The 15,971-nt window shown below is 40.2% G+C and overlaps 1 protein-coding gene across 3 annotated transcripts in view; it reads right to left on the bottom strand.

Annotated features, from left to right (window-relative positions):
* The window catches only part of OPHN1 (oligophrenin 1), a 124,559-nt gene that overhangs the window by 19,996 nt on the left and 88,592 nt on the right, over positions 1 to 15,971 (bottom strand). For all 3 annotated transcript variants that reach the window (XM_077826633.1, XM_077826632.1, XM_077826634.1), the window contains 5 exons: positions 12,877 to 12,910; positions 10,034 to 10,096; positions 7,315 to 7,389; positions 1,142 to 1,226; positions 788 to 846 (listed from right to left, as the gene is read on the bottom strand). In XM_077826633.1, coding sequence (XP_077682759.1) covers positions 788 to 846; positions 1,142 to 1,226; positions 7,315 to 7,389; positions 10,034 to 10,096; positions 12,877 to 12,910 — 316 coding nt within the window. The remainder of the gene's footprint in view (positions 1 to 787; positions 847 to 1,141; positions 1,227 to 7,314; positions 7,390 to 10,033; positions 10,097 to 12,876; positions 12,911 to 15,971) is intronic.

Genomic DNA, 15,971 nt, shown 5'->3' with positions numbered 1-15,971 from the left:
TCTGAGACACTGCATGGCGATTGGGGCCTGTCACCGTATGTCTCTATTTACAATTTAAAAAAACATAAAGCTGTCAGGAAATAATTCTGCTAGCACAACTGGGCCAATTCCCTTTTGATACATATGATATAGACACACCCACGTATATTTTAAAAGATCCCCTTACTCCACGCCCCACCTTAAGTGTCTCTGAAGGGATCCAAACCCAGGCACACACAAGTACACTGTAATATAAAGGACGATGGGGACGAAATGGAGTCATCCTTTTAGAATGATCCCTTCAAACAAACTAAGAAACCGGAAGCAGGAGTGAGGCTCTATTATAAGTACAATGGGTCAGATCCTCATCTGGTGTAAATCTATTGAAGCTCTGACAATTACTCCCACTGAGAATATGGCCCAAATGGGTCAGGGACATGATCCTGAAAATGCCGAGTACCCTCAAATCCCATGGCAGGATTGAACTGTAAGATGCCATTCAGTGATGCACAGAGACTCTCTTATGACTTAGCATCCCAGCAAGTGAATCATCTGATTTTCCCTCCCTACCCAGGTCCCAGATGGATGTGGCTGGCTGCCATGACAGCAGCCCCTGTTGGATCCCATACACTGCAAGGCCAAGATGCTTGTCATCGGGGATCTGTAACCTGGCTACAACATGTCTCACTTGATCGGGAACTCCACACGTGCAACATACTCAGCGTTGTGTTGAGCTAGTGGAGTAATGCCATTCTTATGCAGGATGGGGGGTATGAGGCCTATCAGTAGTGAAGCTGTTGGGACTTACTCGCTGCTGAGACCAGCTCTTTATGGAGTCGGTACGTCATGACAGGTTCAGCTAGATTCCTGAAACAGACAGAAACAACTCTGAATTCCTCAAAGAGCAGAGGAGCGGCTACGACTCTGTTCTCAGTTACATTGGAAGACGAACGGAGAGGAAAGTCATATTTTCCACTCCAACTCCCATGGATTCTTGAGGCTGCCCAATTGGCACTCCATCCTCATTTCTTTTATTTGCATAAGTGCACGTGAGGTTTTTACAACAGACACGTTTTTTCAAACAAAAAGACACCATCTTTGCCCAAAGAGTTCCAGCCCTGCCTGGGAGAATCAAAAATAAGACAACGAGCAGGGAAGTTACCTGAGGTAGAATTTCAATGAGCTGGTAATTGTCTTGATGTCCCAGTCGCTGTTTTGGAGATCTACATCCCCTGGACATTTTGGATCTGGAAGAGGAAAAAAAAAGTGGCAAATACGACAAAATAAATGAGCTTTCAAACAAAGCCTGATTTTTTAAAACGAGTAACAGAATTTATGCTGGCAGGATATGCCCTAGTGGCAGAGGAAGATACAGCAGTGTGCAAGGGACACTGATGACTCCTCTTGGACAAGTAAAGCATAGTGACAGTTGCCAACACTGAGGCTTCGTCTTCACTGACACAAAGGTGTGCTTGTTTGGGTTTTTACAATGAGATAGCTAACTTGCAATGTTTATTGCACCGTAGAGTCCTAAGTGGAGATAAGCACTGACAGTGTTTCCCGAGACGTAGCAAGGTATGGCCCAGCCCCGTACCTCCCACCCATGGTGAACTCATCTCGTTTACCTTGTCGTAAAATTCAGGGTGAATTTGATTTAAATCAAATTGATTTAAATCATGATTTAAATCACTAGTCAGGTAGACTCGATTTAATCATGGATTTCTATATAAAGGTGCATTCTTGTTGATTGTTATAACCTTAATACATGTTCTTCACAACTCAGAGAGAGATGTAGGTTTTGTTTTTAGAAGGTACACACTATACATTTTTAAAGTGATTTATTCTGAAAACTGTTCATATCAGTTTTACAGCTATATCAGAAAATGAATGATTGGTTATTTCATTTACCAAAGGTAATTGAAGCAGATATTTATGAAGTCATTGGGAGGTGAACTATCTCCAATTCAACAGGTTAATCATTAATATTTGGAGGATTTTCTTGCCATGGTGTAATTAGGAAGAGAACATCACCAGACAGACATTTAAATTGTTTTAATTAACTAAAACAACAAAGTTATGTATTCTGGATTTCTTTCTTCAACAGCAAACACATAATATTTTAACAAAACAAGCATATGAATTTTTGAATTTAGCTAAACATTCAAGTTTTTTAAAATCAGGTTTGTTTTTGTTAAAACTGTTTTTAACTAAAATAGCTAAATTAAATTTTTTAAAAACAAACAAAGAGACATTCAATTGACTATGTCAGCCAGGTCAACATGAGAAATTTAAAATATTGGCTTCTGCAGCTAACTCAGTCGTCTTCACCTTCATTTTCCTGTTTGTTCATAATCTGGAAAAGAAAAACAAGCTTTCCTGCTTTTTCAGGTCCCAAACGATTTCTCAGTTTGGAATGAATTAGGCCAAAGGAAGAAAATATTCTTTCTTCACTGGCAGAAGAAGCTCCTGCTATTAAAAGTGAGATGTTCACTTCAACAGTGTCTGAATCCAAGTGCTTAAGTGACTTCCACCAGTTCACTGGTGTGACTTTCTTTAAAACATCATCAGCAAACAAATATTTCTTGAGTGGTTCACCCTTAGCTCTGAAGTATATTGTAGTTGGCTTTATGGAGGGATGATCACTGGATGTCCATGCCATAGCCAACTCCTCCTCTTCAGCAGTTAAGGTTTGACCCTGGTACCGAATATTGAGAATATTTGCAAGAAAATGAGCTGGAGATAGTGCTTGTCCCATTCGTTTTTTTAATGCTTGTAATTTAACTCTGTCATTGCACATTTCTCTTTTAAGATCTCACTCAGTTCCTTCCAGATTTCAACAGCGTCAGCACTAAAACAGCTATTCCCCTGCATTTTGTTTAAGGCTACAGAAATAGGCTTCAGGGTACTCAGCATGTGTTCAACATTTCTCTTAAGCCCCGTGTTGAGAACTTTGGCTGTGACCGTGCCATCTATTTTTTCACAATTTTGTTCACAAACTGTCATCAGATTAGGCCAGTTCTTGATCTAGTGCTCAAAACTACTCAAAAGTCCACTACCGAGTTCCATCGCACGTCTTGTGGGAGAGTTAGCTTAGTTCCTCCCACTTTTTTCAGAGCAGTTGCTGCAAAGTGGTTGTTAGGGAAGTATTTTGCAATTTCAACATTAGCCTTTATTTCTGGAACACTGAAGTCTTTGGCTAGGAGGTGCATCAAATGAGCACTGCAACTGTATGTTGTTAGCTTGGGACTCTCTCCTAAATAATTTCTTCTCATCTTGAATACATTTGCAGCATTGTCTGTGACCAAGCTGCATACTAGACATTTGAATTTTTTCCCCATAGTTTGTTATAGCTTTTACTGCTACTTCTTGTAAGTATTCTGCTGTGTGTGCATTTCCTGATGTATCAGTTGTTTCTGTAAGAAAGACATTCCCTTCTTCTGTTGTCACACAAGCACATACAACAGGATCATTGTGGACATTGCTCTACCCATCAAGACTCAGGTTAATAGTTTTACCCTCTAGACCTTTTGCACACTGCTCAATTTCTCTTTCAGACAGTTGATCCAGCAATTTGCCTGCAAAATCTGCTCTGTTGGGTAGACTGTATCCTGGTCTTAATGACTGAACCATGTTAATGAAGTGTGGGTTCTCAATCATATGGAAGGGAGAGTCTGTTGCATAAACAAACCGGGAAATTTTTTCTTCGATTACCTCTTTTTGTAATCTGCTGGTTCTTATCACAAACTTATCTATGGTTGTTTCTGGATGATGGAGATTTTTTTTTCTTTTTGCTACAGGTGATATACTGTGGCTACATGACATACATGATGTGACTGAAACATTATCATTGGCAGATAACTCTGAAACTATAGAAAATGATGGTGATCTTGAAGGTAGATAGTCTTCAGAATCCTGTATGTTGAGGATGGATTCTCCTAAACAAAGTAAGTCAATGCAGTTATTTAATTATTATTACCGTACTGCTCATTTAGTATTACTCATTGCATTCACTGACATTCAATACTACTTCAAAGGTGAAATTGTAAAAGGAAGATCTGCCTATTTTAGCTATTTATTTTTTTATCACAATTGCATCTAAAATGATAGTACCATAGAGTAACATCTATATATTTTGCTCAAACATGAGAATTCAAGAATAGTCCAGAAGGAAGACAGGAAGTCCTTAAGAAAGAAGTATGAAATAAAAAAGTTTACCAACCTGAAGATGCTGCAGGTTCAGACATGTTCCTTTCATCATCTTAAATGCAGCTTCCTCCTGAGAAGGAACACTTCTCATGATGTTGTTTCACTTGGGCAACCAGGCCTTGCATTTCTTGGTTGCACTGTTTGCATTTTGCACGCATGCCTGTCTTACCCACAGGTAGAGGAACTTCATTAAAATGTTCCCAAACTGGGTCTCTTTTATGGCCTGCTGCCATTATAGGTTTTCCCTTCTAGCGAGAGAATGGTATGGTAGATCTCAAATCAATGAAGGCTACACTCAGAAAGACCTCAAGACTTTTGGAATATGCTGCTCAAACAGTTCCACTTTTGTTCAGACTTCTTCTCTTTGTCCAGATCTATTCTGCCCCCAACAACCTTCTATTGCACTTTTTGTAATTTTGTACTTTTAGAGAGAGGTAAGGTATTGACAGTGTAAACAAATTTGCAGAGGGACAATAGGGTTGAGGTCTGTTATTTCTCACCTCTATATATTATTTATTTATTTAAAAACATTTTTGCTGTTAACAAGCATGTTATCTCTGGAGATACAAATCCAGTTTGAGAACTGCAAAACTAAGCATCTCTGATGGTATCTTCTAGACTGAGCACTGAGTCCTATTGGGTTGACAGAAAGATTAACCTAAATAATCTATACAGAAGCCCCTGGAACCTCATAAAATTGGGTCCCTAATCCATGAACTATTGGAACTAATTTACAAAACTTTTCTTAAACATTACCTAAATATATTATCTTATACTTTAGAATTAGAATTTATAATCCCTATTCCATGATGAGATATCTTTGAGCTATAATGTATCTTAATTAAAACTACCTTTAGATAGTTTTTTTCCTCAAAAACCATTTTATCAAATAAATCTGATTTAAATAAAAAAATCTAATTTAAATTTTAAAAAATCAGATTTTTTTTATTTTTTTTTAAATCATTGATTTTTATCTACCCTTGTAAAACTACAATGGGATAGCTAACACACCTTAGTTATCTCGTTTCTTGAGTTGAGCAGGAGGATGGTATACTTAAAATTAGAGGGGGAGGAGGAGGAAGGATAAGAATGTGGTGTTAGAATGGTCAAAACGATCATGCAACTAACAAAGATAATCACTTCTACTAGGAGTCTCCAAGATCAAAGATGAAAAAGCCTTAATTATTGCATCCTAGGTCCATTCCCCCAGCCCATGAAGGATTATTCTCTACTGTGTGTTCTCCACAGCTTTGTGGTCTATCCTTTAAAGCAGAGGTGGGCAACCTGTGGCCCGCCAGGGTAATCCGCTGGCGGGCCGCCAGACCACTTGTTTACATTTGCATGGCTACCTTCAGCTCCCAGTGGCCATGGTTCGCTGTTCCCAGCCAATGGGAGCTGTGGGAAGCAGCGCGGGCCTGGCACAGGCCACAGGTTGCCCACCATTGCTCTAAAGGGAAGTGGTGGAAGCCCCATTGCTTAAGTCCTTTAAAACTAAACATTCTACCAAACCTCAGTGTTAGGATAAATTTCCTCATGTTCCACTTAAAATTTCATTTGCTCAGTTTCACCCCATTACTTCTAGTTACTTCCCCTTTGGGCTTCCCTGAAAAATTCCTCTGCATGGAATCTACATGTAGGCAGAAACATGGAGGGTAATGAAGAGCAGAAAGGACTAAAGTACACTTTGCTCATGTCCAGGTTAACTGGACGCCCACAACACTTTTCTGGCACCATAAGATTAGGGATTTGGTTTTGGGGAAGGCAGGGTAGGAGATACGAGTTACATGACTTATGTTAAACAAGAAACAGGGCTGGGTGAGAAATTCAAATGGCTCACCACTCTTAGTTATTATTATTTATTGCTGCTGGATTTTCCACTCTGACCAAAATGAGGATTTCTGTACAAGGATTGAGAACAAAGTGGTCAATCAAACCAATGTAAATTTACAAATGAGAAACCACCACCAGAGTTTGGAATGGAAAAGCATGGAACTATTTATTGGGATGCTGGAAAACATGAGATATTTAAAAGCTTCATCCTACCTCATAAATTATCAGGAAAGTGTGACTAGATGTATTTGATGTTCCAACTGTATGGAAATCCAGTATGACCAGGTGAGGATATAACAAACAGTCCATTGTTTTAATAAAAATAAATAGTAACAACAATAAAAATAATACCAGCCTTTGAATAGTGCATTTATTCTAGGTACCTACTCACGGGGCAGCAGTCAGAGGCTTACATGCTGGTCAGGTGGATATTCACCAGGAACACTCCCCTTGTCCTGTGTTCCAGCTTTATCTAGTCTTTCCCGCCAGACAAGCCATCCAGAATGGTTTGGATCTTGGCTATCTTAGCTCCACATCTGTCCTACAATGCTTGAACTGACTGTCCACCAGTTTGTACATCAGGGTCAGGAACCAGGACATTCCCAGAGCAGAGCCCTTGACTCTGGAGTGCATTCCCCATTTCCAGCCGAACACAGCCCCGTGTTGTTGACTTTCAAGGCATGCTGCAAGGATTCTCTGTTTACTCAGATTTGTCCGAGGATGTGGAGGATGATTTGGGGTGGCGTTCTGTGGGAGGGGCAGTTATTTTGTTTGTGCTAACAATGGTTAGTGGATATATAAAACTGATGTAAACAGGGGGAGACTCAGCCCTTTGATCTAATTCTCATTTCCTCTAAGGCCCATTTACACTGCCAGAGAGGAGTAAAGGGACCTTCATGTAAATGAGAATCAGGACCTATCATCTATGGGGAAGAGAGTCTGTTTGGCAATTAGCAATGGTCTCTCTGTTTTGGGATCTATTTGCACTCTACAGGACTCCACTTCCACGTTACTGTTATCTCAATACCCTTTGCTTCTTAGTTTGAAAATGCAGGTAAAATTGTCAACATTTTAGCTTAAGGGGAGTGACGAGAGACTAGGTTGGAGAAGAAATTCAGAAAAGAAGGGAAAGAACACATCAGAAAGACTGGTGGAGAAGACCAGCAGCCTGGAAAGAAGGGCAAGAGCAGAGGGGATGCTATACATGACAGCATTTCACTGTGGAATCCAGTCCCCCTTGTCTTGCCTTACAGTACAAAAAAATTACAGTCCAGTCATCCAAGAACTGGTTATTCTTACCAAAGAAGGCATTCAGCAACTTCTGCACCTGGATATTACTGCCAACGGTTCGGTATACTCCCTCAGTAGTGATCCCTGAGCAGAAGAATGAAGAAAAGAATTGAGTGTCCTTTCAGAGTTGTAGATGTTAAACAGCGCCACCTAGTGTAGTAAAAACATCACCAAAAAATCACAACAAATTGCAATAGATTGACAGCACTTTGGTGAAGAGCCGAGTGAATAATGAAGAAGAAATCATTTTTTAAAAATTGCCCATGAATACCTCATGTTAACCTGGACTTTGTTAGGCAAAATGATTCGCCAAATAACTTCTGCACACAGTTCTTGTTCAGTAGCTAATAACTGAACAACTGGTTGAAAATATTCAGTATTCTAAATGGGAGCTGTTCTGACTGGACACAAAAAGTATATTTCTGTTCTTTGACTAGATCAGTGCCACTGTGAGAATTAGATTTCAGGGATGATTACTCTCAATCACAAATCTGAAATTCTCTTTTGGAAAATTCTGCAATATTTGCTTAAAATCTGCTATTTCTGGAAACATTAAGAACATAAGAATGGCCATATTGGGTCAGACCAATAGTCCATTTAGCCCAGTATCCTGTCTTCTGACAGTGGCTGGTGCCAGATGTTTCAGAGGTTAATGAACAGAACAGGGCAATTTATTGAATGATCCATCCCCTGTTGTCCAGTCCAAGTTTCTGGCAGCCAGAGGTTTAGGGACAACCAAAGCATAGGCTTGCAACCCTGACCATCTTGGCTAACAGTCACTGATGGATCTATCCTCCATGACTTTATCTAATTCTTTTTCTTTAACTTAGTTATGCTTTTGGTGTTCACATCCCCTGGCAAGGAGCTCCACAAGTTGACTGTGTGTTGTGTAAAGTAGTACTTCCTTATGTTTGTTTTTAACCTGCTGCCTATTAATTTCATTGGGTGACCTTTGGTTCTCGTGTTATGTGAAGGTATAAATAACACCTCCTTATTCACTTTCTCCACACCACTCATGATTATAGAGCTCTGTCATATTCTTCCCATCTCTTTCCTAAATTTAACAATCCCACTCTTTTTAATCTCTCCTCATATGAAGCAGTTCCTAATCATTTTTGTGGCCCTTCTCTGTGATTTTGCCAATTCTAATATATCTTTTTTGAGATGGGGTGACCAGAACTGCACACAGTATTCAAGGTGTGGGAATATCACAGATTTATACAGCGGCACTATGATATTATCTGCCATATTATCTATCCCTTTTCTAATCGTTCTAACATTGCTAGCTTTGTCGACTGCTGCTGCACATTGAGCAGATGTTTTCAGAGAACTACCCATGAGGACTCCAAGATCTCTTTCATGAGTGGCAACAGATAAATTAGACTCAATAATTTTGTATGTATAGTTGGGATTATGTTTTCCAATGTGCATTACTTTGCATTCATCAACAATGAATTTCATCTGCCATTTTGTTGCCCAGTCACTCAGTTTTGTGAGATCCTTTTGGAACTCTTTGCAGTCAGCTTTGGACTTAACTATCTTGAGTAGTTTTGTATCATCTGCAAACTTTGCCACCTCATTGCTTACCCCTTTTTCCAGATATTTATGAGTATGTTGAACAGCATCGGAACCCTGCTATTTACCTCTCAACATTTTTTTATCAGTAAACTAGTTTGCTAGAAAAGTCACAGAAAGTGACTACAGTCAAAGAAAATTCTTTTAAAGTCTGGACTAATATTTGGAAATGTGTTTACATTATTTGCACAGCTCTACTTACGCTTTTAAGGAAGTTGGTGGTTATTTAGCATGGCTGGAATTTTCAGAGCAGCGTGGAAGATCTATCACAACTCTCATTCATTGTAGAGGGAGTTGTGCGGTTAAAATCCTGCAGAATGCTTTGAAAATCTCACTCCACATAGTATGTTTTTCACAAAACAAATCTGAATAATTCTTTAAGATAGTCCCCAAACTCAAAATTGCCTGAAATATTTTGTAACCTATTCACCTTTGGCCTGCTACCAAGCATGTGATATTTCAGCCCCAAAGGAAATTTTCTGAGAAATTCACAAATGAGTGAAAACAAAATGAAAGTGAGAACTCAACCTTGGCTAGAGTTTGCTCCTGCAAATGTTCTAATGGGGTGTAAGGTTTCTATTGTTTTGTAGGCACATTCTTTATCCTGTGACGTGAGTCTCTGATAAAAGGTTTAGAAAATATGACCTATGAGGAAAGGTTAAAAAACTAGGCATGTTTAGTCTTGAGAAAAGAAGACTGAGGAGGAACTTGATAACAGTTTTCAAGTATGTTAAGGGCTGTTACAAAAAGGACTGTGATCAATTGTTCTCCATATCTATCCAAGGTAGGACAAGAAGTAATGGGCTTAATCTGCAGCAAGAGAGATTTAGATTGGATATTATGAAAAACTTTCTAACTGTAAGAGTAGTTAAGATCTGGAATAGGCTTCCAAAACGGGGTTGTGGAATCCCATTCACTGGAGGTTTGTAAGAACAGATTGGACAAACATCTGTCACGGATGGTCCTGCCTCAGCAAAGGGGACTAACCTTGTTGACTTCTCAAGGTCTCTTCCAGCCCTACATTTCTGTGATTCTGTGATTTTTAGATCCCGTTCGCTATATATTAGCGAAATCACAGCATAATCAAATGCCATTCAAGAAAGCAAAATACCAAAAGAGCAAACAGTTTCCAGATGCAGTACTGAGATCTTACCTTTGGTCTCTACTGCATTGATGCATTTCCTTACAAACTTGAAGCCAACCTCATTCAACTCCACTATTTCAAACAAAGGGAAGCAAAGTTAGGTGCCAGAATGTCAACATGCAATTACTGGTGGAAAACCCAAAGAGGTGTCAAGTTACTGCAGGCATTACACCTTGCAACAAGTTTGCTACATTTTTGGGGGCTGCGTTTTCAAATCCACACACAAATAAGTGCTCAGGCACAATTTAGTATGCAAACACCTTGCTGTGTGGGTGCAAGTCAGGGTCTGTGCATGCATGTAGCCTACCTGGTGCACATACATTCAGGGATTTGCATGTATACATTGTGAGGGTGCTTGTGCAAAAGCACACCCAAATTTTTAAGAATCTGGTCAGAAATTGTTCATCTCAACTTGTTCTCCTTTTTTCCCTCTTGAAATTGCTTTAACAGTCGGCTTTTGAATTTTTTAATAAAACTGTAATTTGGAGAGTTCAACCACACATGAATTTCTGCCTGACAAGAGCTGATCTGTGGCTTCTGGAGTACAGCAAAATCTGCAGTCCAACCTCTGTCACATCAAAGGAACACATAAACTTCCACATATTCTTTATCTACTTTGTTAGATTGCAGAAAATGACATGATTCTACTTAGATACCATATAGGTTAAGGAGAAGGCAGGTTTTTCTCCCCACTGATTAACCAATAGGATATCACAGGGTTTTCCTTGGTGGCTTCTAAACAGCAGACAGGTGGAAAACTAGTTTGCTTTGGGCTAATCCAAACCCCATTGAAGTGAACCAGACTCTTTCCATTTACTTCAGTGGGCACTGAATCAGGGCCCTTATTTCCTTACAGGACCTAGTCCTGCAACTTTACTCACGAATTCTTCCATTGACTTCAGTAGGATTACTTGTGTAATTAAGGGTCACAGGATAAGGCCGCATATGTGTTTATGTGAGTGATCAATGGCTTCTTACACTGAAATAGCTTTCGGTCTGTGGCAAACAGATATTTTGAACTTCTCTCAAATGTTAGTGTTTACTGTGCTTTTATTAGGTACAGGAATGGGGCTCTGCATATCACCCTTCAGATCAGAAGCAGATCAGAAGCTCTGAGGAATGGTTAGAGCTACTCAGGAAACCAAGCTTTTCTGGCAAGAAATAATAATAAAAATAAAATCTGCATTCAATTATTTTTAAAGCTGCAGGCGTTTTTGAACCAAATTCCAACTACAAATTTTGGTTTTGACTCAACACTTAGAAATGAAACAAAAAATTTTGTTTCAACTTAAAATGTTTTTTCATTTTCAAAAGCGAACATCTGAAGTCAAAATGAATACTCTTGTTTCAAAATGTTCATGCAGGAAAACCAAAATATTTCCTGAGAAGCGACATTTTGATGTGAAGAAAATTGGTTTTGACAAATTTGTATTGTTCTCTGGGAAAAACTTCCACACCCAAAATTGGAATCAGCTCTAATCCTGGCACAAACTCTCTAGGGAGAACTTGGGTGAATCAATTAACTGCAGACACCCCATGCCTGCCAGCAGGTCAGTCATAAGGAACCTCCCTGCTCAGAGCATTCTTACTGGAAACTTCAGATAGAGCAGCTTCCAGGTAGGGTCAAAACAAATGTTAGCAGCGATTCAGTGCCTAGATTGCAGTGAGCTGTGTAGTATAAATTGATAATATCCCTGATTCCAAATTATTAAAACATAGGGTTTATCTGACTGCATTTGTATTACAGACCTAGAAGGAATGTGCCTCAGCATTGCCCAATGATAACTGATTGGTTTGAGGTGTATGTATGAAGGAGATTCTTCAATCCTAACTGCACACTAATTAAGATCAAGCAGTTTAAGAAAGTGCTCCCCAGCTCTGAGTAACTGACTGGTCAAGTCAGCCCCCAGAGGCAGCATGCAGATTTTTCAGTACTCATGGAGGGTACCTGAGTAATAAATCCACATAGTTTTCCAGTCCAATGTTCTGAGATATTGGAGGCAGTATGGTTGTAAGGACTTGACATTACTAAGTGAATATGAAATGAAGGGGGGAAAGGTAAGAGGGATAACATTTTAGCAAGATAGAGACAGCTGTCTTGAGCCGTGGGCACATGCAGATTCAAGTTATTAAACGTGCAGCATCAGAGACAGCGCTCACACCCTAGCTCTGATAAGGAGAGATGGGAGAACCTAATGGGGTGTGGAGTTTCAAGAAACCCCTAAAACTTTTTATTCTCTTGTTTTACATTTATGACACTTTTTCATGTTTCATGGAACTCTTTTCTCCAGTTAACTGAAACCATATTTTAAGCAGAAATTTAATGTTAATGCCGTGTAGTTTTCACTAAATGGATGCCTGTGCTTTGCAAACAAATATTCTTGTTTGAAAGACATTCTTGTCTGACTTCAATTGCAACTAAGGGGATAAAATCAAAGAAGTCGCACAGCAGCCCAGAACTCAAGTTTCGGTGAGAGCCAACTAGAACTTGAACCTCAAAGATTCAGAACTCCATTCTAAATTTGGAACCTGCATTTTATTAGGTGGGTTGAAATTTAGTGCAAATTCCTCCTCTACTTAGGGAGCTAAGGGCCTTATCTTGCACGGTGCTGATCACCCTCAACTCTCACTGAGACCTGAGGATACTCATCAACTCACCAGAGCAGACCCAAGAGATCTTTGGTCCACTTGTTCACTAAGTGGAGGGAACCAAGGAGCACGTGAGCAGGTGTGAGATACAGTCCATCCAGCATACAGCAGTGATGTGCACACTTGCAAACGAATATATTATACAACAACAATACAAATCAGATCTTTAATATTTCAGAAGAACAGAACCATGAATTACTCACTTTCTTCCTGTTTTGTGATGGGACTGTGGTAGATCTAAAGAAGAGAGAGAAACAAAAGCAAAACCAGGCACGAGTTGAGAATTACTGTCCAAGGAGGATACAGCCAGGGAAAACACACACCAGGGAAAGCAAGTCACAGACATATAGTATTGTTTAATACTTTGCTCTCAAAAACAAAGTACTAAACAATATACAACCCTATATTCAAGAAAGGTGTAGTAGGCATCCATTAGTTTCACTGGGGTACCTGTTTCTCTTGGACACACCCTCCTACACTAAACACAAAGATCCTTTGTTTGTCGCTTGGTAAAAATTAGGTCTGGAAGCTATGCAGCTAGGCACAACTATATTTACACAGAATATCAATAAATTGCTTTCTTCACCATTATAGTAATCACATGATGTATATACTTTAATAACAATACCATGCACTTCTGTAGCACCTTCCCTCACAGAAGATCAAAATCCCCTTATGTACAATAACAAATTACACTGCAGTGGTTGAATACTGGACATTGCTTGAATTCTGAACAGCTGTCCAGTATGACCAAGGTCATACTCCTTATTATTCAATATTTGCATGTATTCACACAAATTGCTTTCTCTTTGTCCACAGGAAGGGTAAAGGAATCGCTATTCTTCACATGGACACCCTGTGACTAGGTGTACGGGGCCCTTTGAGGCCTCGTAGTCCTACCATACCCCACCCCAGAAAAGGGGCAGTAAGGGTGGGTCCTGCAGGGCTGCCTAAAAAGGCTGCAGGGAAGCAGCCAATCAGAGCTCAACAGGCTCAGATAAAAGGAGCTGCAGGACCTAAGCAGATCGGTTCCTGGTGGGGACCAGAGGAGCAAGGAGGGTGTTCTTTGCTGGAGTTCAAGGGAGACCCAGAAAATGGGTTCTGTTGACACTGATATTCCATGAGGAAGAACTTCAGCCCTGAGGTAAGGGTAAAGAGGAAGGGGCTACATGGGAAGTGGCCCAGAAAAAGGCAGCAGCAACTATTACAGGAAGCAGCATGTGGCTGCTATTTATAGGGACCCTGGGAGGGATTTGAAGTAATGGGTTGGTCTGGGTCCCCCCACCGGCCACTGGCAGAGTGGCCTAAGCCCCAAGGAGGGGATAAGACTTGTTTAGAGGACCAAGTGAAGGGCAGGACTTAAAGAGTCTCCAGGGAGAAAGCCCTGGGGGCTCTCCTCTAGACCAAAGCAGCCAGGGACTTAAAACCTAGCCCAGAAGGGGTTGAGGACTGAGCCCAGAGACAGGGCTAAAGAGATTGTCAAAGGCACAGGGACAGGCCCTCTTGGACCTTTTGCCCCGGAAGGGGTTTGTTTGTTCACAGGTTGACAGCATGAGCCTTGACTGGAGGGCTGAGACACTGAAGACCTGCCTGATAAGGGCAACAGCCGACGGGGCACCACGCAAAGAGAGCGTGCAGATTCACACCAATCTGACAGGGGGTGCTCACGAGAGGTGTGTGCACACAATCACACACCCGTATTCACACAGGAAACACAAGCTTTTGCTGCTTACTACCTGTTTCACATTACTTATTATTTGTTATTCTCCTATTTCAGAAAATTTCAGTCAGCCCATCATGTAGTACAGTGGTTCTCAACCAGGGTTATGCATACCCTGGGGTACGCAGAGATCTCTCAGGGGATACATCAACTCATCTAGATATTTGCCTAGTTTTACAACAGGCTACATAAAAAGCATGAGCGAAGTCAGTACTAAAATTTCATACAGACAATAACTTGTTCATACTGCTCTATATACTGTACACTGAAATGTAAGTACAATGTTTATATTCCAATTTATTTATTTTATAATTGTATAGTACAAATGAGAAAGTGAGCAATTTTTCAGTAATAGTGTGCTGTGACACTTTTGTATTTTTATGTCTGATTGTGTGAGCAAGTAGTTTTTAAGTGAGGTGAAATTTGGGGTGCGCAAGACAAATCGGACTCCTGAAAGGGGTACAGTAGTTTGGAAAGGATGAGAACCATTGATGTGGTAGAACAATATCATGTGACATAGGCGATCAACCACACAGCACAAACAGTTGATAAGAATAGTTTGCAAATAAACAATTGTGTAGATTAAAACTTGTTCATATGAATTATTTTGGGAATAACAACTAAATTCACAAAAATTGGGATTGGTTCATGAGTGATATATGATCCAGAAAAATGTATAAATTCAGAGGATAATTAAAGAACAATTAATTATTCAACCACCTATAGAATTAGGCCTCACAACCTTGCTGGGGGGCAAGTGGGGTGGTATCATCCCATAGTTTAGAGATGAAAAACAGAAGCACAAAGAAGTAAAATGATTTGCCCAAACAGTTAATGGCAGAGTCAGGAAGAACCACTTTCTTTCGACTTCCAGTCTGGTGCTTTAACAATAAGACTAGCCATTTTTTTCAGAAGGATGGAAAGAGGCAATGGGCATTTAGAACAGTGCAGGTCTGGGACTCTGGATTATTTTTTAACAAAGCCCTTGATATAACCAGAGAGGCTCCTGAATTTGCCAGGACAAAGTTCTAATTATTACTGCTAGTTTGTCATTCCTTTGGTTACGTATTTCCACAGCCTATGCAATTCAGTGTGTGGGTTCCAGACAAATGCCATTACAGGCATTTCACATTAAACGCCCACATGCATCACTTCTTTACAGCAGTGAGCAGGTTCTGTAAGGGGCACCTAGCAGCCCATCTGATATGCTCCAATCTCCGCACAATCAGCCCCATCAATACAGCTCTGAGTTACTCTGTCCAACACCAGGTCTCTGAGCACAGAGTTAGGTGCCAGTCTTTTTACAGAGATATTGGATAACTCCAGGCTGCTTAGGGAAAAGGAGCAGTCAATGGGCATGGAGAAATGGCAAGAAATGTATTTTGCTATATTGCACATAGCATTCTTTGTTTACAGGCAATTCTGTCTAACAGAAACGTTTATGCTGGGCTTGGATTAAAGTAAGGAAATCAATGAAGAAACACAGAAAGTATAAGAAAATCTCTGGTGTCTCTCTCTCTCTCTCTCTCTCTCACACACACACACTTGCCACAACTTCAGCCAAGAGACTTACAAGCA

This window comes from Eretmochelys imbricata, chromosome 9 (genome assembly GCF_965152235.1).
Source record: "Eretmochelys imbricata isolate rEreImb1 chromosome 9, rEreImb1.hap1, whole genome shotgun sequence".
Taxonomy (NCBI): Eukaryota; Metazoa; Chordata; order Testudines; family Cheloniidae; genus Eretmochelys; species Eretmochelys imbricata.
The sequence above is the reverse complement of the archived record's forward strand: the minus strand, read 5'-3'. Positions and strand labels throughout refer to the sequence as shown.